Here is a 24,911-nt window from a genome sequence, read left to right as displayed (position 1 = left end):
CGAGCGCTCCACGTGGGATGGTTCAGACCGGTGGCCGGCTCCACCCAGGTCCTGCACAGCGCAGTCCGCGTCCTCCCAATGACCTACCGCACCACCGACCCACGCCTCGCAGGCCCGGGGGCGGGCACCGGAAAATACCAGTTTCCGGCTCCGCGACGGCGGATGCCCTGGCCAATCACGGACGGGGGCGGGCGGGCGTGTGGAACTAAGGGCCTTGTAGTCGGCGCACTGGTGGGCCTACGACCCCCACAATGCCCCGCGCGGCAGCAACGGAGGCTACAGCATTGGAAGGGGCCTACCGGCACGGGGCGCGGACCAATCACGGGAGGGGGAGGACGGGCGCTGGGCACGACGGGCCTTGTAGTTGCCGCGGGAGGGACTATGGCCCCCACAGTGCCCCGCGCGGCGGCGAGCTCACGGCGGCTGCGTGGCGGCGGCGGCCGGGGCGCCGTCGGGTTGGGCGGCGGCGGCGGTGGCAGCGGCGGCGGCGGTCGGGAACCCGGCCTGAGCCTCGGAGCGAGTGGCGTGACCCCAGCTGTGGTCACCATGTCCGCGCCGTCCGAGGAGGAGGAGTACGCGCGGCTAGTGATGGAGGCGCAGCCGGAGTGGCTGCGCGCGGAGGTGAAGCGGCTGTCGCACGAGCTGGCCGAGACCACGCGTGAAAAGATCCAGGCGGCCGAGTACGGGCTGGCAGTGCTCGAGGAGAAGCACCAACTCAAACTGCAGTTCGAGGAGCTCGAGGTGGACTACGAGGCCATTCGCGGCGAGATGGAGCAGCTCAAGGAGGTAAGGAGCAAGGGCCGCCGGCGCCACGCCCTCCGCGCCCCCGGCCAATCCCGACCCCGGACCCGGACTGACCTCAGCACTGACCCCAGAGCCGGCCCTTGACCCTGGCCAAGACTACCCCCGTGCGGACCCCCAACCGGCCTCCGACGCAGGCTAAACTGACCCCTGACCCCGGGCCAGGTCGACCCCCCAGCCGACCCCTGACTCCAGGCAGGCTGGACCAGCACTGGGGCGCCCAGGGTCAGTGTGCCTGGCCGGCCGGGAGGCGGCCCTGCGGTGGGTGACGGGTCCCAAGTGTGGTGGGCGATGCGCGTTCTAGAAACTCTGGCCTCCGCGGCAAGGGCTGCGGTGGAGCCGTGTGGTCAGCTTTTCTGCTGCTGATGGCAGGTCTCGGGCACGGTGGGATGGCGTCCTCTGCGGTGTTTGACTTTCCGAGTGCGGGGGATGGGGACGTGGGATGGGTGCAGGTGACCGTCTGGGAAAGACCGGGCGTGTGTCTCCATCGTCTCCAGGCACATCACCTCCTTTCTCTGGGCGCAGCTGTCTTCAGAGGTTTCCGCGCCGGGAGACCAGGAAAAGGCGAAGTCGGCTGTTTGCCTTGCATGTGTTCATCACAGCTGGCGGGGGTACTCCACAGCCCCTCCCCATGCTCAGCTCGCTGACCACCCCGCTAGTTACTTCTCTGTGTTACAGTGCTTTTGTCCACTTCCCGTCCTGGTTGCCCTCCCAGGCCCTTCCCTGAAGTTGGGGGACAGGTCTGTGGGTGTTTGTCAGGGAAAAGCCTTGTGTCTCCTGTGTGATTTTTACTCCGGGGTGAGCAGGTTGGACCCCCAGTCTGCCAAAGAGTCTTGCAGCGAGAGAGCTGCGCAGTCCTGCCGTGAAGTAATTCTCTTGGGTGATTTAAGCACCATTTTCTCTCAGTCCTTCTTGCCTCCCCAACCTTGTTGTGGTGGGGGGGAGGGAGAAGTTGCTTCCTGGGTGGAACACCCAGGTTTGGATCCAGGTCTTGCCCTTTGCTGGTGATGTGGCTATGAGCAGGGATCTTAGCTTCTCCCTCTGCAACATCCCACCCAGAAAGGGTTCGTCTGAGGCATATTTAAAGAGCCTGGACGAGGTGTTAGGTATCTAGCCTGTCAGTGCCTGAAATAGTCTGCCCCTTCCCTACTTGATTCTTACCTTGTTCAGGTAGGCTCCTGGCCCTTGGTCTCAGGATACACCATGCTCGCTGCTTCCCGGACTGCCCACCTCCCAGCACCCCACTCCCAGTGGCCTCAGGAAGGTGCCTGGGCTATTTCGAGCTTCCGTGTCTCACTGGGGAGACCAGTTGGGTCCCCTTCTGATAGTGCAGGGAATTAATTCATGAAGGTACTTAAATCTGTGCTTGGTGGAGCAGGTGCCCTGTAGAAGACAGATAGGGGTCCCAGGGAGGGTGGCGGTGGAGCTCATTCGACCCGAGGTCTTGTATCTGTCAGCATGTATTGGTGCCTACTCCAAGCCAGGCTTATCAGGCACTAGATCTACAAGACGGGTGACATGTGACCCCTCTGGCAAGGGCTTCATCTTAGTGTGTGGGTAGGGGAATGTGCCCAAGATGGAAGGATGCTGAGGGGGCCTTGAGAATATGGAGTGGGAGAACTTAGGCTCACCCTCTGCAGCTCAGAGGTGAGCCTGGTCTTCCCTAGCCTCTCCCCTCAGAGTTCATAGTGAGCCCCCACTGGCAGCATGTTCAGTCCCCTTCTGTGTTCACAAGCTCGAATTCACGTCCGATGTAAGAGCAGACCGAAGGGAAAGTTGCACAGGAATTAACCATTCCCTGCTTAGGGACCTTTCAGTTGTCAGCTCTTTACTGTCACAGACATTTGGCCAATGAAAGAATCTTGACTCAGTTTTGTGGCATGTGTCTGGAGGATGGGTCCCCAGGGGAATTGGGAAGAAGGTATATCGGTATTCACAGGTGTTCTTCAGGTGGCTCCTTGCTTAGTTTGATGTTACCGCCTGGCTCTTGCACACACTGGCCACATGGCCTTGGACACATTGTCCCACTGTCCTGAACTTCAGTTTCCCTCATTTTAGGTAGGATAAGAACAGTTCAGCTGGAAGTCTCAGCAGAACTAGAGGAAGGTGCATCAGAGCCTCAGTAGATGTTGTCAGAAAGCTCACACCAGTTTACTCAAAGCCATGTCAGCACAGGCTCTTGTCAACCTCTTAGTTCTTGTTATTGTTATACTTGGAAATATTAACTCTTATTTTAAAAATCAAGATTTAAGGAGACCATATCTGTTGGGTCTTTTTAAAATTTTATGTTTTCTCCTGTAGAGAGATAAGGCATCTTCATTCTTTTAAAACTTTATTTCTTTAACTAAAGTGGGTTCAGTTACTAACAAATTATGCTACAAACAGAGGGGCCTGTATTCCTGTTGAGCATTTGTGGATAATACTGTCTTAGAGGGAGAGAAGCTGGCTGGTCTGTCCCAGGTGACTGGGTTGTGACCAGACCTGAGGGAGGGTCCTCTGTGGGGCCAGTGGCAGTGGTGCTGGCCCTACAGCCTTTCTCACTTGGTGAGTGTATGTGTGTCTGCGTCCTACTGACACCATGGTGTGCGGGAGGAAGGGTACCCAGTTGCCCATTTTGCCTAACCATTTTGCTAGTGATTGAGCTTGGCTTAATAAGGGCCCTGTTTGTCCCAAGTTCTGCTGTGCCCCCTTCCCCACTGTGGTGACAGATTTTGGTCAGCCATGTGATGTTTCCTGTCCTCAGTAGCCATGGAACATCTCACTCTGTGTCCTTAGCTGCAGTTTGAAAAGGACAGGTGTGCTGCCCTTTTCAAGACAGTTCCTGTCTGCATGGCTCAGGCAGGTACCATGAGTGAGTGGTCCTTGTAGGTTGGGAATGTGAGGACTGGAGGGCATGCCCCAGGCAGGTGGTGGGGGTCCTGGTGCAGTCTCAGCCCCACCCTTGCTTGGCTCCCAGAGAGAGCAGGAAGACAAAGTCTGGATGCCCTTGCTGACTTATGTGCTACCTCAGGATCTTGTCTGTGCAGTATACTTATATCGCAGGAAAGCCGAGGGTGGAATTTGGTGAGCTGAAGCCTGTCACAGGCTGGGACTGGTGCCTGGCACACAATTAGTGCTTAAGCAATAAGTGTGTGTTGGCTGGTGTCATCAGCTCCTTCCTTCCCTCCACCTCACCCAGGCCTGGATCCCCTCCCTGCTGTCCCTGTAGTCACCTTGTCTCTGCTCCTTGTTCTTGCAAGGTCTGGAGTGGCCCCGCTGCATGTCCCAGAGGGCGGCCTGAGCCTGCTGCCTCGGGCCTCTGGCCTGGCTCAGCCTGCACTGCTCTCTGCATCCTGGTTGCCTTCACTGCCCTCACCATCCCTGCCTCTTCCCAGTCTTGGATCTTGGAAGCCCTGCCTGCCCTTCAAGGCCTGAACACTTTTCAGAGCCTCCTCTGGACTTGCCTGAGCCCAGCTCCCAATATCTGGATATCCCTCCCATCCTGCAGGTACAGTGGCTGCATGAACAACTGTGGCAGAGCTGATGGGAGCAGCTGCTCTGTCTTCTTCGCTTCCTCCTTCCCATCCCTCTTGTAATTTCCTCGCTCAGAGGATGGGGAAACCAAGGTAGGGATGGGTGTGAGTGATTGAGGAAGGTCCAGTAGCTCAGACCAAGTTGGAAGTTGTCTTTGGGCACCAGGTTCCTGTCCAAGTCTGTGTAGAAGTTCTGGCCATGAGCTGGCTTCACAAAGGAGGGTGGTGTGAGGGCTGCTGCTCAGGCCTCACCCCCGTTGGTGAGCTGTTCCTGCCATAGCCTCCGCATGCCCCACCAACTCCTGCAGTCCTTATGCCAGCCCTTGGGGTCACCACCCTGTTATGTCTGTTGTACTGCTGGGGAAACCGAGGCATAGAGAAGCTGAGTTTCACTCAAGGCTCTGAGCCTAGGAAGCCTGTCCCCAAGAGAGCAGGCACCTGTGGAGGAGGGAAGGGCAATTGGAGGCCTCTGTGCAAGGCGCATCCTCCTCAAGTGTTTGTTTTGAGACAGGAAAAGTCCTGATTTGGACAAAACCCTGTGAGGATTCTGCTCATCTGATACCACCCTAAAACTTGGAGCAGAGAGCCATTGCGTGTTGGGAGACTCTAGGAGACCTGTGGGCCTTTCAGGGCAAGCTGTGTGGTGGTCTGCTGTCAGCATGAAGAAGCCTGACTTGTGGTGGAAGTTGGGTTCCAGGGAATCTTGGAGGTGCTGAGACAGCCCTGCTCCCAGGGGTCTAACAGCTGGGAGAGGCAGCTACCAGCATCCAAAGGCAATGACCACACGCCCCACTGTGGCTGCATTGCTGGGCACTCCCCACTTTCCTGCCTGCAGAGCTTGTGTCTGGCAGGGTGTTGTGAAGCAATCTTGAGGGCTCTTCCATTTTTAAAAACTCCCAAGACTCCTGTGTCACCTGGCATTCTGTCTTCCTTCAGGGCCTGGGGGTTAAGCAGCTGTGTACCTCAATGTTCTCAGGGCGTGGCTTTGGACGGGTGGTTGGGCACACTGTGAAGGAGCTGCTTTTCCATAACGGGTGCAGGAGGGAGGCCAGGCCTAAGAGTGGCACTGCCTGGGCAGGTGAGGAGGTACTGCATGTGCTGTCCAGGGCTGTGGTTTCCACACTTTGGCTCCAAGGGAGCAACTGGACCCTTCCTGGGCCCTCAGGAGCTATGTGGCCCTGGAGGAATGGCTCTGCCCTCAGGATCAGGCTGGTGTACCTGGGGCACTTGGGCAGGTAGTGGCTGAGGCTCCTTAAGTTTGAGCAGCTGCCTCAGAGAGAGCCATGGCCAGGTAGACACAGACTCCTGCTGGGCCTTCCCACCTCAGGGACCCCAATCCCTTACTGTGAGGGAGGAGAGATCAGTTTACCCTTGTCAGTTTGGGGCATCCACCCCTCAGTCAGACCTACTTCTCCATATCCGTGCACTGGATAAAGGGCCACTACACACGCTGAAGGTAAAGAAAGATTTGGTTTCTTCTTAGACAGCCAAGTGAAGGTGGCTAGCAGGCAGGGGCTGGCCAGGACCCTGCAGGCTCTGATGGATGAGACCCTCCTGGGCCCCAGGCCCCATATTGTCCAGTGTTTGAAGTGTGGCCCCTCAAGCTGTCCCCCAGAGCCGGAGAGGGCCCCGTGTGACTGCCCAGCCGCTGTCCTGGGCATCAAATCTTTCTGTCCCAGCCCTGCTCTGCCATGGGAGGTGGACTGACAGATGGGGCTGCAGGGGCAGGGCGCGTCTCTGGGACATGTGGTGGAACAGGCAGTCCAGGCTCAGGCAGGTGATGGCATCAATGAGGATAGGGGCCTGGCTTCTTCTTTAGAGTTTAATATGTTTTAAAAAATTCTTCATTCACTTTAAGAAAGTCAAAATGTAGAAATGAGCATGTCTCTGTAGGAATCATGGAGTATGTTTGGGGAACTACCGGGTTTTTCTACTTGCCAGCTTTTTTTTCTTGTGTATGTATGTGAGATACATATGATCTATAAAAACTAGAAAGTGCTTTGAGCATCTATAACAGTTGTTTTTAAAAAGACACAGAGGGAGGGTGACGCAAGAGGGAAGAGATCTGGGAACATATGTATATGCATAACTGATTCACTTTGTTGTAAAGGAGAAACTAACACACTATTGTAAAACAGTTATACTCAAATAAACATGTTAAAAAAAAAAGACACAAGAGTTTGGTGTTACTCTTTGAGTGCAGAAAAGTAGGTTTCATTCAAGTGGTCGAAGACAAGGTTTCCAGGGGTTTGGAAGGTTCTGTGCACTTCCAGTCTATTGTTGTATCATGTGAGATAGTTGTCATAGTTTGAGTTTTATGGGTTTGCTCTTTTTTTTTTTAACATCTTTATTGGAATATAATTGTTTTACAATGGTGTGTTAGTTTCTGCTTTACAACAAAGTGAATCAGTTATACATATACATATGTTCCCATATCTCTTCCCTCTTGCGTCTCCCTCCCTCCCACCCTCCCTATCCCACCCCTCTAGGTGGTCACAAACCACCTAGCTGATCTCCCTGTGCCATGCATCTGCTTCCCACTAGCTATCCACCATATGTTTGGTAGTGTATATATGTCCATGCCACTCTCTCACTTTGTCACAGCTTACCCTTCCCCCTCCCCATATCCTCAAGTCCATGCTCTAGTAGGTCTGTGTTTTATTCCCATCCTACCCCTTGGCTCTTCATGACATTTTTTTTTGCTTAGATTCCATATATATGTGTTAGCATACGGTATTTGTTTTTCTCCTTCTGACTTACTTCACTCTGTATGACAGACTCCAGGTCCATCCACCTCACTACAAATAACTCAATTTCGTTTCTTTTTATGGCTGAGTAATATTCCATTGTATATATGTGCCACATCTTCTTTATCCATTCATCTGTTGATGGACACTTAGGTTGCTTCCATGTCCTGGCTATTGTAAATAGAGCTGCAATGAACATTTTGGCACATGACTCGTTTTGAATTATGGTTTTCTCAGGGTATATGCCCGGTAGTGGGATTGCTGGGTCGTATGGTAGTTCTATTTGTAGTTTTTTAAGGAACCTCCATACTGTTCTCCATAGTGGCTGTATCAGTTTACATTCCCACCAACAGTGCAAGAGTGTTCCCTTTTCTCCACACCCTCTCCAGCATTTATTGTTTCTAGATTTTTTGATGATGGCCTTTCTGACCAGTGTGAGATGATATCTCACTGTAGTTTTGATTTGCATTTCTCTAATGGTTAATGATGTTGAGCATTCTTTCATGTGTTTGTTGGCAATCTGTATATCTTCTTTGGAGAAATGTCTATTTAGGTCTTCCACCCATTTTTGGATTGGGTTGTTTGTTTTTTTGTTATTGAGCTGCATGGGTTGCTTGTAAATTTTGGGTATTAATCCTCTGTCAGTTGCTTCATTTGCAACTATTTTCTCCCATTCTGAGGATTGTCTTTTGATCTTGTTTATGGTTGCCTTTGCTGTGCGAATGCATTTAAGTTTCATTAGGTCTCATTTGTTTATTTTTGTTTTTATTTCCATTTCTCTAGGAGGTGGGTCAAAAAGGATCTTGCTGTGATTTATGTCATAGAGTGTTCTGCTTATGTTTTCCTCTAAGAGTTTGATGGTGTCTGGCCTTACATGTAGGTCTTTAACCCATTTTTAGTTTATTTTTGTGTGTGGTGTTAGGGAGTGTTCTAATTTCATACTTTTACATATAGCTGTCCAGTTTTCCCAGCACCACTTATTGAAGAGGCTGTCTTTTATCCACTGTATATTCTTGCCTCCTTTATCAAAGATAAGGTGACCATATGTGTGTGGGTTTATCTCTGGGCTTTCTATCCTGTTCCATTGATCAATATTTCTGTTTTTGTGCCAGTATCATACTGTCTTGATTACTGTAGCTTTGTAGTATAGTCTGAAGTCAGGGAGCCTGATTCTTCCACCTCCATTTTTCATTCTCAAGATTGCTTTGGCTATTCGGGGTCTTTTGTGTTTCCATACAAATTGTGAAATTTTCTTTTCTAGTTCAGTGAAAAATGCCAGTGGTAGTTTGATAGGGTTTGCATTGAATCTGTAGATTGCTTTGGATAGTGGAGTCATTTTCACAATGTTGAATCTTCCAATCCAAAATCATGGTATATCTCTCCATCTATTTGTATCATCTTTAATTTCTTTCATCAATGGGTTTGCTTTTTTAAGGCAGTTTTTCTGCACTGTTCCCCTTCTAAAGGTCTTCTATCTTTAGAAGTTTTAAGCATAACCAGAGCAGAGAGATTGGCCTGCATGTTTTCGCACCCACTTTGGCAGCTCCAGCTTTGGCATCCTCCATTCTGTGCCTCACTTCTACTGAAAGTACATTGGTGTGTTGTGTTGAGAAATTAATCTGTGATTCTGTTTTTTATAAAAACAGAATCACAGATTAATTTTCATACCTCACAAGATTAACAGTGACTCTTTAATGTCATCTTCTATCTGGTCAGCATCCAGATTTCCCTATTTGTCTTATAGTTGTTTTACAGTTGTTCTGTTTGCATTGGGAGCCAAGCAGGGTCCACTTGGTGTACCTGGCTGAGGGCACCACTGCTTACAGGGCCTCATGTGACCATCCTGAGGCTTCCTGTCCTGCTTCCACACTGGCAACCTGGAGTAGCTGTCCCTGCCCCTGTGCAGGCCAGGCACCTCACTCTTGTCTTGTCTTTCCTTTTTCTTTTTTAAGAAGTGGGCCATAGTGCTACCTTCAGCTGATACATGGCCTTGCCCTTGCACTGCTGGGTCATTGTTGCCCATCCAGTTCATTCATTAAACCAGCTTTTATTGTGCCACTGAGGCTCATGGTCACCTGTCAAGTGTATTCTGACTGTGATGCTGAGAGGTGTCCAGCTCTCTCTGAACCAGGAGGGAGGAGCACTCTTTGTCCCAGTTCCATAGGTGAGGATGCTGGGCTTCAGAGTGAGGGCTAACATCCCACACTGTGTGCTAGCAAGGCTTGACATGATCTTGAGTGGTCCTCTCCCTGGGCCTTGGTTTCCTTGTTTTAGGCCAGCACATCCCTGAAGCCCTGGCAGTGGACCAGATTCTCCCTCAGTGATGGTGTCAGGGCAGGCCTGGGACCTCACCTTTCTAGCTCCTGGCGTCCCCTGGGCATTCTCCTCCCACCTTCCCCCTCACATCCTGCCCCAAATGCTCTGCAGGGGTCCAGGCTTGTCCACCAACCTGAGAGATTGCCTGGGTGTTGTGGAACTGTGACCCAGGATGATCAGAGGGGATGTAGGCCCCTGGAAGTTGCTGCGTCCAACAGTCATGAACCCAAGGCTGTACCTAATGTTGCCCTGTTGCTGGTTTGGAGAGGCTGGGATTGCAGTGAGTGCAGCAGCAGCTGACAAGCAAGTCTGCATTCTCATCAGCACTTAGTGTTGTCAGTTTTGTCATCGTGGCCAGCATGATGAGGGAGAAAGGGTGTCTCAGAGGGTTTGATTTATTTCTTATGGGAGCAGTCAGTTCTGCCATAACACTGATTTTGAAAATGCAAATTTTTTCCAGAGTGATTGATATTTGAGGGAATAATATGAGCATAATGAGAGTGTATGTGTGATTTTGTCCTCAGAAAACACCAGGTGAACACAGAACCTGCACCCAGTGACCCACCCACCTGCATCTGGTGCAACTTTCCATCTCATTTCAGAAGGCCTGCTTTCCTCCTCTGGAAACATCATATCCACGGGCAAACCTCAGGGTTTTGTCCAGATAAAGTGCCATGTGTTGCAGCATTTGTGTTTTTAAACTACCTGACACTTCTAAAACTGTGCTGCCTTTTTTCATTAATTTTAAAAAATAAACTACTTTAGATCCCCTGGCTGAGGTGTTTGTCAGGCATCTCCACTTCAAGGTGCTCTTTCATCCTTTCCAAACTGCACAGCCGCCACCCTAAGGAGGGGGGGGGGGGGCGAGAGACGGTCATACTCACTGACTTGAGGGGAAGCATGTACATACATTGTTCTCAATTTTTCCCCATGGGAGACATGTCTTTTCCCAATTTATTTGTTTATTCATCTCATTCATTTATATTGGTATGGACTCACAGATATTTATTTTATATTTGGGCTTTATTTTGTTGCTCAGCTTGTTACAGCTTTGGCTCCTGGCAGCTCTTTCATTTGGCTCCTGTGCCCCTTCAACATACCCATCATTGTGATTGTTTCCTTCCTTCCTTCCTTCCTTCCTTCCTTCCTTCCTTCCTTCCTTCCTTCCTTCCTTCCTCCCTTCCTCCCTTCCTCCCTTCCTCCCTTCCTCCCTCCCTCCCTCCCTCCCTCCCTCCCTTCCTGAGAGCCTCTTTACTTTCTGGTGCTACAGGATTCTCCAGAGTCATCCTGTATGTTCCCTGCCCCAGTACAGGAGTAAGCATTCTCCAAGGAGTCCTGGTTCCTTTTATTGGAGAATGGTATTAGAAGCCAAGATCTGGGTGCTGGGTGTTTGTTGCTGCTGGAGTGTCCCTGCTTCTAGGCCCTCTCAGCCAACAGAGGCAGGAGATAGATGTGGCCCACATATACACACACATCTATAAACATTTCTAGATGTAGTCACAAGTATTTATATTAAGCTGAACATGAGTTCCTACTGATGTCTCCAACTCTGATCTATCACCACGTAGATCATTCCCACCACCTCCCCTTGCTTATCTGTATGTAACCTCTCTCCACCAGTGTGACACCTGGCTTCCCCATCCCCCACACAGCTACATAATTGTTCCATTCCAGCACACATCACAGTAGTGTCAGAACTGTTGACCTATACCCCTTTGTGAAATAATTTATCAACTAGAGTATAGTGCTCATGTGCCATTCTTTTTGACTTTGGTCTTATATACTCCACTGATTTCCAAATACATTACTTAAGCAAGCACCTTATTTGCTATCCCCTTCAGTGAGGTGGTTTCATCTATCTCTAACGCAGTTAGATTGTTTTACCACATTCTGTGTTCCAGCTAGGATCCCCATACCTCCTAAATGATTTTTTAAAAACTTTTTATACATTAAGGTTCAATCTTTGTGCGGCAGTTATATCTGGGTTTTGACAAACAAGTAGTGTCATTTATCTACTATTACAGTATCATACAGAATTGTTTCACTCTGTTAAAAAAATCCCCTGTGCTTAATTCAACACCACTCCACCCCAAAAAAAGAAACCCTGGCAACCGCTGATCTTTTACTTTCTCCATAGTTTTGCCTTTTCCAGAATGTCATATAACTGGAATCATATAGTATGTAGCCTTTTCAGATTGGCTTCTTTTACTTAGCAATATGTGTTTAAGATTGATCCATGTCTTTTCATTGCTTATTAGCTCTTTTTTTTTTTTTTAATCACAGAATGACATTTCATTGTTTAGATGTACCACAGTTTGTTTATCCATTCAAAGTGGGCATCTTGGTTACTTCCAGCTGGGAGCGATTATTAATAAAGCTGCTATAAAACATCCATGTGCAGGTTTTGTGTGGACATAAGTTTTCAGCTCCTTTAGGTGAACACCAAGGAGTGTGCGACTTGCTGGATCACAGGGTAAGAGTATGTTTAGTTTTGTAAGAAACCGCCAAACTGTCTTGCAAAGTGGCTACACCATTCTGTATTCCCACCAGAAATGAATGAGATTTCCTGTTGCTCCACCTCCTCACCTGCATTTGGCATTGTTACTAGAGTAGGTGTATAGGGGCATCTCATTGTTCTCATTTGCATTTCTCTGCTGACATAGGATGTGGAACATGTTTTCATGTGTTTGTTTGCTATCTGTATATTGTCTTTGGTGAGGTGTCTGTTCTGATCTCTTGCTCATTTTAAAATTGAATTGTCTCCTTATCTTAGAGTTTTAAGAGTCTTTTATCTATTTTAGAAACAGGTCCTACTTTGCAAATAAATAACCCAGTCTGTGGTTTGTCTTTTCATTCCTGTAATAGTGCCTTTCACAGAGCAGTTTTTAATTTTTTAAAATTTATTTATTTTTATTTTTGGCTGTGTTGGGTCTTCGTTACTGCGAGTGGACTTCTTCATCGTGGTGGCTTCTCTTGTTGTGGAGCACAGCCTGTAGGCATGCGGGCTTCAGTAGTTGTGGTTCGCAGGCTCTAGAGCGCAGGCTCAGTAGCTGTAGCTCACGGGCTTAGTTGCTCCATGGCATGTGGGATCTTCCCGGACCAGGGCTCGAACCCGTGTCCCCTGCATTGGCAGGTGGATTCCCAACCACTGCGCCATTAGGGAAGCCTGAGAAGTTTTTAATTTTAATGTCATTTTGCTTTCATGTTAAGATTGTCCTCACCAAACCCAAGGTCATGTAGATTTTTTGCCTATGTTTTTATCTAGAGGTTTTATTAGTTTTGCATTTTATACTTAGATCTGTGGTTCATTTCAGGTTGGTTTTTGTGAGAGGTATAAGGTCTTTGTCCAGATTCATTTTTTCATACATGGATGTACAGTTGTTCAGCGTCATTTGTTGAAGAGACTGTACTTTCTTTATGAACTTGCTTTGCTCCTTTGTCAAAGATCAGTTGGCTATATGTGTGTGGGTCTACTCCTGGGAGTTCTGTTCTGTTCCAGTCATCTGTGCAATTATACTTTTTCCAACACCCCGCCCTCTTGAATGTATCTTGCTGATTTTTTTAGGTTTCTGTCTTTTTATGTGTTAATGGTGAATCTTTCCCTTAAGCCCTGTGATTTTTGTTATGTGACTTGGCACACCTGACTGGGATCTGCTGGCCTAGGTCTTCAGCCCTGGGTTGGCAGGGTTGGTCCTGGTCATAATCAATTGATAGTCCTTTTTTTTTTTTTTTTGAATCTTGAGAAAAAGTAATAGAATGCAAATTGTTAAAAACAAAAATCACTAGTACAGTTGGTTAGATTTTTGATAGATGAGTGTGATACTTCTCTGTGTCTTTGTGTCACTGTTATCAAGGTGGTCCATGGGACCTTCTGTTTGCGCAGCTCAGTCAGGGTTGACTTTACTCCTGGGAAACCACCCAGAAAGCTGCTTAACTTACTAGCCTTATGCATTTGACCCAGGCAGTAGTTAGGGGAGGGGTGTGGACTCAGCCACTGCTCAGATCTGGGATTGAGTCCCACTTGTGCATTTACTAGCTGCTTGCCCCACAGGCAGAAGCTGGTGGCTAGGTCCCTCCAAAACTGTGACAGACGCATCCTCATCTTGGTTTCAGGTACCTTCACTATTATTTAAGGTGCTCACCACCCTATGTGAGCCCCTTTCCAGCCTGCCAGGCCTCTAGGTCTGGCCCTCTTCTTTGGTGCTAGGGTCAGACTCCACCCCAGAGATGCTTTCCCAGCCTTTCCCTATGCCAGCTCTGACTCTTCACTACCTTTGGAACAGGTCTGTAGGGACCCACAATGGATTTATGGTTGGTGTGGGTGGTGTATGCATGCCAGGCAGCCAAGTCTGCATCTCTCACAGACTCTCACTACCAAGCACACCTCTTTTTCCTCATGCTCGCTCATCAGTGTCTCACCTCCACTGTGGGATGCCCCTTTGTGCCTGTACTGGTTGAAGTCTGGAACACATCTCTGTTTTCAGGACCCACAGGAGCCTGTGAGGCTTTGGGGAGAGGTAGCGTGCCTGGGCCGAAGGCACAGGGCGGAGGGTCAGTTCCTGACGTGGCACTTTCTTTGGCTGCGATTTGCACGGTGGCTGCTGCAACTTAAAGCAATGTTGATGCTGTTGTGATTGGGCTGAGAAATGGCCCTGGGCAGCCTACTGGAGGGTGTCCAGGATGAGTCAGGAGTGTTAGGCTTTCATGCCCGAGCTATGATGAAGTGAACCATATGTGCATGTGTGTGCATGTATTCACATGTGTGTGTGTCACAGACAGCACAGGAAGGATCCTTGCAGGTCTCACTCTTCTGGGTGACCCCGATGTGTGCAGGTTGGAGGGGCGAGGCAGGGAGACCAGGTACCTGGCTTCACTACAGGGTCTCAGCCGCCCACCCTGAGCCTCAGTTTCTCACCTCTTTTCATGAGCAGTGCAGCATCCTTGGTTCCTCGGGGTGTGGGAGTCCTTCATGACAGGGACTTACCCTGCCAGGGTGGCTGACAGAATGCCAGACTTGGGGGACACTTGGCTCCTGAGACCCTTTATCTCATCATGGCTACAGCTGCTGACAGGCCCGTCTGCCTTCCAGAGCCTCTTAGGGCAGATGTGAGAATTGAATCATCATTGCAACCCATGCCCATACATAGTTCCATTGGCTCCACTCTTGTCTCTAAAGCTGCAGACCTCTGGGTTCTTGAAGGGACATGGCCTGAGTTACAGAGTCTCTGGTCACTTGCTGACTGTGAGACTTGCTGGATGTCCCTTCCTAAATGGGGCTAATAACGTGAGGACATGTGTTGAGATTAGAGATGAGGTGAGAAACCACAATCCACTCTCCTGGTGTTTCTAGCCGGGTATAGTCCCGGCTGCTCTACCTACCAGATGTCTTCTGAGGCTTGGGATAGATGGGAGCTGGACAGCTCCCTCGACTGCAGGCCATTGAATAGAGGTTTGTGTCCGGTAGCCAGCTGCCTCAGAAGACAAGGGCTTGTCCCCAGGCCCCAGGATTGACAGAGGAGCCAGGGTCTGTGGGGAGTGCCACGAGCTACAGGGCTCAGCTGGCCAGAAGCCGGTCTGCTGACACTGGGGCAATTAGAGTGTAATCTTCTCTAAATGGCACCGATTCTGGCTAAATCCCTCCTGCTCAGGAGTGGATTCCGTTTTCTAAAAGCAGCTTAGTGTTTGGACATTGCCCAGGGCAGCTGGGGTTTGTGGTTGGTGATGGGATAGATGTGGACCTGTGGGACGCATGTGGGGGTTGGGGGTGATCCCTGTGTGAGTACCACCCCTTGGGGCCAGTTCTTCTGATCCCTACAGCCAGTGCACAGGTGTTCTGATGGGAAACTGAGACAGGAAGCCACACAGTGGGAAGGGCAGGCCAGTGGAGAACAGCTATCACACACGTGCCCCTCCTGGGCCTTTGGAGGGAGTCTGGGACAGGGTTGGGCCCTTGGCATGCTCATCTGATGGATGAGGCTTGTTTGCTTGGGCAGGGTGTATGCAGGTGTGCTTGTAGCCTGTGTTCTGCTCCAGTTCCCAGGTGGAACCCTCATCCCTAGGAGGCCCCCATCCTATCCTGCAGGGGATATCTGTGCAGCCTTCCCCAGCTCCTCCCTGCCCTCCTACCAGGTGAGGCTGCTGGGGGCTCTTTGGAGCGCAGCTCCACCCTCATCCCACCCCGCCCTTCCCAGCTCCGGGAATTACTTTGCTGCAAAGAAGAAAAGTTGTTTTTGGAGTGGGAAGCCCTGTGGTGCCATTCGGGGGAATCATCTGACCTCGCTGAACCTTGGTTTGCTCACTTTTGAAATGGGAGTGATAAGTTTGTACTTTGAGTGGCTGTTGTGAAGATCCCAGGCCTTCCCAGGCTGCCTTCAAAAATGTCTAGGGGCCTGGGGCCATGCCTGCCACCACCTGTCTGTTCAGGAAACGTGTGAGACAGGGAAGAGGGAATGGGTCTGGGGTAGGGTGAGAGCAGATGAGAAGAGCTGGCTGAGGGTGGTGAGCTGAGTTCTCCCATGGAGTGCATGGGGGTCCTTTTGTGTGGGTTTGCATGTCTCTTGAGGGCCTGCGTAGGGAATGGGTCTGTTTCTGGTTTGTCAGCTGGCTTGGGTTCCCTGGGAAGCTCATGCAGAGCCAGTGTGGTGTATTGAATTTCCTGCACGCCAGGGTCACCTGGGAGCTTTCAGAAATTCCAAAACATTGGCCACACCCAGAAGGATCAAACAGTTTCAGGGTGCGACATGGGCATCAGGAGATTTCATGTTTCTGGAAGGATCCCAGTGGGAAGATGCATTTGGGAAACCTATCATGTTACTGCAGCTTATGCTAGGGATCTGAACCCTCCCTGGCCACATGGGTGGACTGTCGTTCTGTACTTCTGCACAGCTACAGGATTTATCTGCATCTCTCCACCTTGGTGCACAGTGGGGGCCCAGGAATGCCCTTGGCTGTGTCCACGTGCTGGTGGGAGGGCCTGCCTCTTTGTCTGCTTCCCACGGCCAGGTCATGGGCCACTGGCTACCCTGGGCTGGCCCTGGAAAGGACCCCTCTCTGGAGGTGTGCATGAGCCACAGGCAGACCCAGGTAGAGGGGTGAGCCTAGGAGCCATTCCTGCTGCCAAGTCACTGGGGGTGTGTCTCCTGCTGGCTGGGGAGGAGCGGTAAAGAGGAGATGCCTGCAGGGCCTGCTTCCCAGCTCCCGCAAGCATCAAGCCTCATCCCGCACCCCTACCACCTGTCTGTCCATTCACTGGACCTTCTGTCCCTGTCCACCCACTTCTGGTGTGGGCCTGTCACCCCATTGCGGTGTCCCCACATCCTCCCTATTCTCCTGTCAGTCCGCGTATGTTTACTGAGTGCCATTCTCTTGCCGGGAGTGGACTTGCCCACTCCAGGCCTGTACCCCACTTAGGAGGCACAGACTCCTTGGGCACAGGACAGGCATGGGGTGCCGTAAGGTGCACCACTGCTTGCATTCCCACAGTCCAGGCCCACCTGCCTGTGTGAGAAGCCACCTCACCCCCACTGCCCTGGCCTGTACTATGTGTCTAAAGAGTTTGAAGCCTGCCTCCCCCCAGCCCAGCTCTGCATCTGTGAACTCAAATGGTAGAGCACCAGCCCTAGGATGGCTTTCTGTAGGGAAGGTGGAAGGTCCCAGGGTAGCCCCTGACACTTTTTTTTTGCCTGTCCCCTGCTGTCCCTGGGGCTGACTGCCCTGAGTGCCCCCCCAACCCAGGCTCCCTTGACCCCTGGTGACACCCACCCTAGGTCTGAGATATAGCCTGATGGGGACCCAGTGGGGATGTCACTGGGCTCTCTTCAGCCCTCCAGAAGGTTCTGTCCTTGTGTGTGAGCTTGGCATGTCAACCTCCCTCCCCACCTTGGTTTCTCTTCCTGGAAGCTGCTTCTGGCCAGTTTGGTCTCACCCACTTGTCGGAATTTGGGTGATTCACTGCGAGGCGAAACTGAGTCCCTCTTCCAGTGGCAGACTGCATTGTTCAGGTACACCTCTGACAGATGCTTCTGGAGTGACAGCTCTGGCTGCTGCCCAGATGATTCTATGTGTAATCAGCTCTCATTTTAAAATTGGGGCATAATTTACCTATTACAAGTCACAGAGTTGTTTGTGCTCCTGTGGCTGCCCTGCCTGAGGGTCGTCCTCACATGCCTTCCAGCCCACCCCATCCGAGACAGCCCTGCCGACCTTCTGCTGCAGTGATTAGGTTCTTTCCTAGACTTGCATATTGACGGGCTGCACCCAGGTGGCCTTTTTGTCTGGCTCCTCTGAAAGGCATCAGAGCTGTGAGTGAGTGTTGGTGGTTGCTGTCCTCTCTGAGCAGCAGTTCCTGAGTCACCAACACCTCCCCTTGGAGGACATCAGGGTCACCTGTGCAAGGCTCTGTGTGGACCTGCATTCTCAGTTTCCTCGGTGATACCCAAGGAACAGAACTCACCTCCTTTTGTCCAGGACAGATACATACAGTTGGCCACCTTGGTCCCTTGGCCAAAAGGTCAGCTCCTTTGCTGCCTCTGCCCCTTTATTTAGCTAGTGCTTGAGGGTGGCAGGGCTGTGCCAGGAAGGAGGTAATCTCCATAAGTCATGTGAAGTAGGACCAAGGACCATCACGACCAGCCTCAGCCAGATCTGGGGATTAACAAGCACTGCCCCAGTAAGCTGGAACATTCCAGATTCCAGGCTTGAGACTGGCAGGGCTGACTGACAGGTGGGCCTGTACTTGGGAAGGTACATTTCTGGCTCGTGGTGTGATTCTTAGGTGTGGGCAACTGAACAGCAGAGTCGTGGGTCCAGGTGCTGGTTCTGCTTTCCAATCTGTTATGCCTCCTTCCTGCCTTTTCTGGCAGTCCCACCTGGGAAATCATATGGAGTTGCTTGTTCTCAGAGTTCAGTTTCTTACCTGTGAAAGGAGATCCCTCCTGTGAGAGAACCTAATGGGCTCATGTTGACGCAGATTGTGAAGTGCACAGGCCTCGGGTTATTGCCCGCCCTCCTGGGCCTCTCCCAGCTGGTTCATCTCTTGCCTGGACTCCCATCAGAGCTGGAAGAGGGGCCCAGGAAAATGGGCCTTGGAGCCACTCTGTTTCTGTGTGCCGTGTGATTCTCAGGGTCTTTCTCAAGGACATCTGTCCTGGATGCATCCTCATTGATTGCCAGCTCTAGCCCTTTTTATGCCCCTCTCTCCCTACCCCATCTGGTCCTCCATCCAAGCTGGTACTTTGTAGCTGTTGTAACTTGTTTCTCTCCAGTGGCCAGCAAGATTGTGTTCCTGTGTGGGGCGATTGGAAGCATATGGCCCAGAGTGAGCATGCAGTCCATTTTTTTGTCCCATTTCCTGGCTGGGCCTTGCATTCTTATATCAGGTTTTTGCTGAAGTGCATTTATGGAAAGTTGATCTCTCATTGTCTCTCTGATACCTTCTGTTTCATTAGTAATGAGTAATTGGTCTCCCTGGGCTATATTCAGATCTGGGGTACATTTGGTTTGGGTTTTGTTAATCTTATAACTGTAATTACATACAGTAAAATGCACAGACTTTAAGTGCATGTACACACCAACCCTTGGCACATTTGCATCCTGCTTTCTCATCACCAGGAGTGGTGGTAGCTAAGGTTCTGAGCATCTCACCTCTAGCATTGTACATTTAGGTAACGTTGCAGATGTTGCATCCTTTTCAATGGTTTGATTCTATTTCAGTATGCAGTTTCATAAATCATTTTGTTTACTTTTTGAGATATAATTTACTTCCTATTTATTTTTAAGCCCTATTTATGATAGTTTTGACAATGGTTAAAGTTAGTTTTTATTGGAGTATAAAATATAGAAACTACACAGATCATACTTTTTACAGTTTGATGTTTCCAAGCAGCTCTGCAGATGGAGCAAGGAGCATGTTGTCAGCATCCCAGGGACTGTTCTCTAATGCTTGTCCAGGGTTAATAATTCAGACACTGCCCCATAAATTGACCTTACCCATTTTCAACTTACTATAGGCAGTCCTACAGACCTTGGGTTTTGTGTGTTCACCAGCATTTTCTATCTAGAGACACTGTTAACCTGAATTTGCAGATTGTCGGCACTCATCACTGGCAGGGTTCCATGTGGACACACCCTGCTTCCTTACCCAGGTTTGTGCTGTTGGACTTTGTGCCTCTGTGAGCATGCATGTAGATAGCACCCAGGGTGGGCATTGGCATTTTCCATGTTAAATTCTGGCCTTTCTGATCTTTGTGTCCTAGTCGCCATCCTGGTGCTAGTTTGCATTTCCCTGTGGACCTTTCCTGTGTTGACTGCCTATTTGGAAACCCTCTTTTGTGAGGAGCCTGTTCAGGACCTTTACCCTTTTTTCTGTGGGGTGTCCACTTTTTTCTTCCTGATGTGTCAGAGTTCTTGATATATTCTGGACATGGATCTTCCTGCCCTCCAGCAGTAGTTCTGACACTGGTGCAGCAGAAGGAGCTGGTGTGAGGGGGTAGGGATGACCCAGAGTCCCAGCTGTGCTTCTGCCCAGGATAGCTGAGCATGATAGCTGACAGCTTGACATGGCCCCAGCCTCTTGGACCCTTAGTTTCTTCCTCCATAAAATGGGAACCAGAATTCTCCTGAGAACTTTGAGCTAGGCATTAAGTGAAATAATAGATTTAAGGAAAATTATAAGAGTGGTAGCTATTATTGATACTAATATTAATCTTTTTTTAAATGGGAGGAGACCTTACATCTACTAGGACAGGTAAAATCAAAAGACCAACAATAACAAGTGTTGATGAGGCTGTGGAGAAATCAAAACCCGCACTGGAATGGAAAATGATATGCTGCTTTGGCAAACAGTTTGGCAGTTCCTCAATGTGTCAGACATAGAATTACCATGTATATGTACCATCGGTTCACTCCTACATATATACCCAGGGAAATGAAAATAGGTGTCCACACAACAACTTGTATGTAAGTGTTCACAGCAGCATTATTCATAACAACCCCAAAGTGGAAACAACACAAATGTCCATCAACTGATGAATGGATAAATAAATGTGGTCCATCCATACAACGGGTTAGTATTTGACAATAAAAAGAAGTGAAGTGCTGGTACACGCTACAACATGGATGAACCTTGAAAGCATTATGCTCAATGAGAGAAGCCAGTCACAGAAGATAACATGTTGTGTGGTTCCCTTTATATGAAATATCCTGAATAGTCTAAGCCTTAAAGACATAAAGTACATTGGTAGTTCTTAGGGTCTGGGTAGGGGAGCTGGGGAGTGAATGCTAATGGGGAATGAAAATGTGAAATTAGATGGTGGTGATGTTTGCTCAACCCTGTGAATCTACTAAAAACCACTGAATTGTACATGTTAAATGGGTGAATGTTATGGTATGTGAATTATATCTTAAATTTTTTTTTCATTGGAGGCAAAGGGGAGAGTCTCTTTGCTAAATCATCTGGATAAATTGCACTATTGCTCTCAAGTAATCCCAGAGGATTTGGGGCAGCTTCCTTCAGCCTTATAGCTGTGGTGTCCCAGACACATGAGTTCCAAGTGACAACACAGGCACCTTACCCTTTTAGGTTCAGCTCTTCTTGTGAGTGTATTTGTCATTTTCTTTGAATATCATTTTCTGGTTAAATTAATATTCAAGGTTAATGTTTTTTGATGTTGAGATTACAAATGTAATTTTTTTTTTTAAGTATGTTTTCCTAATTTAACTTGGGAGGATTGGAGATTTCTAAATGACCTTTTGGAGGTGTTTCTTAGCGCATCTTCTGGAGAAAATCAGACAAATCAGACCTGCAGACAATATGGAATTAATATATCCTTTCTTCTGTTTCTTTCTTCCAGTCTCTGAAGTGTGGTGAGAGGTTATCTTGCCTTGTCCTTTTAAGTGGAGTGACTCTAGTGCTAGTCCATTATTTATTAACGTGTTCTGTTCCTTATTAAGTTGGCTCTCATTTTAAATCTGTCTAGGTAGATTTACTACAGCTGTAGGTGCTCTTTCTATGAAATTAATATCCATTTTTCTAAAACTTCAGTTGAGGAGTGAATTGAAAGCATCTTAGTGCAGATGACATTCTTACATCCTTTCTAAACGTTAGTTTGTCTGTGACAGGGATGTTGATAGTTCACCTTCTGACAGCACTGTATGGTTTACTTATGGTGCTTGCTTATCCTGATCCTGGACAGGTGCCAAAGCAATATTTTTAAATTGAATTAAATTAGTGCCACTGGTTTTGTGTTCCTGCGGCAGGTGAATGATTCTCAAGGTGAACTGTTGGCTTCTGTTTGCTGAGGTCTCACCCAAGTTTTTGCATGCACAGTCAGCCCAGGTGTCCTCGGACACCCCCCACCCCCGCCAGCTTTTGAAGGAAGGATTTGTGGAGCTCCTCTATGAGTTACAGGGTGTCCATTGAGCCTGTGATGACTGCCCCTCCTTCCCCTCCCCCCATCCTGTCTTGTGCTGTGAGTGGACATGGAAGTGGACAGAGAAGTCCCAGGTTCCAGTCCTGCAACACAGTTCAAAGTCCCAGGGAGTGGGGTGGCAGGGCGGAGGGGACTGGCTTGCAGCTCCCTGTTTTAGGGGGCATGTGCTTTTCCTATGGATATAATCATCACCAGCTTGAGAAAATACACTAACTTAGTGGCTTTTGTTTTTTTTTCTTTTGTTTTGGGTTTTTGTTGTGTCACTTCCCCTTTGTGAGACCTTTGCCTCATTACTTTGTTCAGTTTCTGTTTCTTTTTATCATTAATATGTATTTTTAGTGTAACCCATCCCACAGCACAGTACTACTTTGGCAGTGATCCCCAAGTTCTGTTATGAGATGTTTCTGTTTTTTGTTTTATTTGGTTTCCTGTTGTTTGTTCTGTATGCCCTCTCCGGTCCAGACATTATTTAAGAGATCAACTTCCATGTGTTTGGGTGTGAACTGATTTTATTTAATAGCTTTTATTTTCTAGAACAGTTTTAGATTTACAGAAAACTTTTTGAAATATATTTAAAAATGTTTCTTCTACAATGATGCACACGTATATGTAGTTATCTTCCCTTTGTCAGATTACTGTGATATCACTCTGTCCCATTGTGATACCATTTCCTTAGGAAAAAGCTTGAAAGGAAGCGTGTGCCCTTCATCCTTCTGTTGAGTCTTCTCTACGTTGATGCTAATTCTGACTCATTTGAACCCCAGTCAGGTTCTCTGCCAGCTGACACATTCTTGCATGTCTACCATTATACAGTGTTTTGTACCAGGCCGTTTTGGCCAGTGAATTAAGTGTTGATAGGTTTAATCAACCTTTGAGAGACTTTAATCTCCTAATGCTATAAACTCTTTATCTCATAATATTATAGAGCTTGTTATCTGTGTCCAGTTCATAAGCCTGAGTTCCATTTTGAGGTTAATGAGGCTCACGTGGTTTCTTGGGGCTGACAACCTCACACAGAGAGTGTGTGGCCCCATATCACAGGTCCCCCCATCATGTCTTCTTTCCATTTCTCAGAGTTGCCAGATCCCCCTTGACTCAAGCGAGTCGTGAAGCCCTGTGGTTTGTATGTACTAGTTTTGGGGTAGGGGGAAATCCATCAGCTGTCACTATCTGCTGAACAACTTCTGCGGCAGTCTGCACTGAACTTGAGTTACTGGTTCCTCTTCCTTGCCTAGCTCCCTGCATACGGATTGGGAGGGAGGCCAGCTCCCAAGGCTGCTCCTTCCTGCCTCAGAGCAGAAGCAGACAACTACAGCTTTCTACTGATTAGTAAGTGCTCTGTGCTCCAGGTGGGGCTGAGCCTGGGCCGCCAGGTCCAGCAGGCACAAGTGTGCCAGCAGATGGTGACCATGTGGAGTGATACTGGAGGGAGTCCTCCCTCCCTGAGCACCAGCTGCCATGTGGCCCAGCTCTGCCCCAGACTGGTGCCCTGCACCTTGGGGTTCTCAGCACACATTTGCTCTGAGGATCTGCTTCCCAGGGTGAGGTTCTGGTAGGGACACCACTTAGAACCAGAAAAGAAGTGAGGGACACTTTAGGGACTTCTCACTCTGGTTGGGGGATAGAGAGGCTGTGGTGCTGACTGGTTATAGTAATCAAGACCATTGGTGAGCTGAGGGTGGGCGGTGTTTCTGTCCTTTCAAGTGGTTCCCCAGGATGCTAGGCTTTGGAGTCCCAGCTGGGATAGAATTGGGTCCTGAGGGCCTGACAGTGTTGGCTGTCCTGGTACCACTGGCACCCACCTGAGGCCAGACACTCAGTAAGCATGCTCTCGCTAAAGGCGAGCTGAATGCTACCTGGAAAGGTCCTTGTGAAGCTAGCCGGTGGGGTTTCCTATAAGCCTGCACAGGAAGACCATGTGCGGTGGGTACATAATGACCATCCGCAGCCCCTGGTCCCAGGAACAGGATTAGGCAGGAAACCCAACAGAGGGGCCTGGATGGGCAGCTGATAGAACTCAGGAATTTCCGGGATGCCCACACCCTGTTTGGTAGCCCTTCAGGAAGAGGTGGGAACTGCTGTGAGTGGATGCGGCTGGGTCAGCCCAGGAATTCCAAAGAAGTTGAGAATCCCAACTCCCAAGCTTCATTGTGAAAACTGCTTCCTGGAAGCACGCCTTACCTCCTGGAAATGCTTATTAGTCCGGTTCTCCTTGTTTGGCATGTATTGTGCCTGCTGTATCAGATCATCACCTGAAAAACTGGTTCACCTCTTGGTGGATATCCAGCCAAAAGACACGACCAAGCCAAAGAGCAGGAGAAGGAAGGGTTTATTACTTGGCAGCAAGTAAAGAGAGCACCAGGGACCTTTCCCAAAGCAGTGTCTCCCTGAACATCAAAATTGGGCAAGTTTTTTTTTTGTTTTGTTTTGTTTTTGTTTTTTTTTTTCTGTACGCGGGCCTCTCACTGTTGTGGCCTCTCCCGTTGCGAGCACAGGCTCCGGAAGCGCACGCTCAGCAGCCATGGCTCACGGGCCCAGCCGCTCCACGACATGTGGGATCTTCCCAGACCGGGGCACAAACCCGTGTCCCCTGCATTGGCAGGCGGACTCTCAACCACTGTGCCACCAGGGAAGCCCTCTTTTCTTATTCAATATTTTTTCACTTTATTACTCAAGAATATTTCTGAGCTGGATAGTGTGGCAGAACCCCTATCAGATTTGTCAGTGAAAAGAGACGAGGAAATGTAATTCTGCAGGCAATATAATAAAGATACAGTTTTAAAGAAAAAGGGCAAAGAAAATGTAAATTTGGTCTGTCTTCTTACCTATAAAGAAGGTAGGCACAGGAGTAAATTATTTTTTATGTTACATTTATTTCTAAAGGTTTATAAGATATGATTTCAAAAGGGGTGTATTTTATGTTTTTTATATTAATTGATACAAACATAGCAAAATACCTATGTGTATAAATTATTTGGCCAGTATCCGCTCACTTCATACCTTTAAGAAAGAGAATATAAGGTCATTTGCAATAATATTTAACTAGTTAATAACATAAAGCAAGCTAAAATAATTTTTAAAGAATGTTGACCTGAAAAAGTGTAATG

At 48.9% G+C, this 24,911-nt stretch overlaps 1 protein-coding gene across 2 annotated transcripts in view; it reads left to right on the top strand.

Annotated features, from left to right (window-relative positions):
- Positions 1–416: 416 nt before the first annotated feature.
- Positions 417–24,911, top strand: part of BICD2 (BICD cargo adaptor 2) — a 56,412-nt gene continuing 31,917 nt past the window's right edge. Inside the window, exon 1 of one of the 2 annotated variants that reach the window (XM_059071273.2) lies at positions 417–786. In XM_059071273.2, coding sequence (XP_058927256.1) covers positions 547–786 — 240 coding nt within the window. In that variant the 5' untranslated portion in view covers positions 417–546. The remainder of the gene's footprint in view (positions 787–24,911) is intronic. The other variant, XM_059071272.2, reaches the window with a different exon arrangement.

The sequence above is a fragment of the Kogia breviceps genome, chromosome 8 (assembly GCF_026419965.1).
Source record: "Kogia breviceps isolate mKogBre1 chromosome 8, mKogBre1 haplotype 1, whole genome shotgun sequence".
Lineage (NCBI taxonomy): Eukaryota > Metazoa > Chordata > Mammalia > Artiodactyla > Physeteridae > Kogia > Kogia breviceps.
The sequence above is the reverse complement of the archived record's forward strand: the minus strand, read 5'-3'. Positions and strand labels throughout refer to the sequence as shown.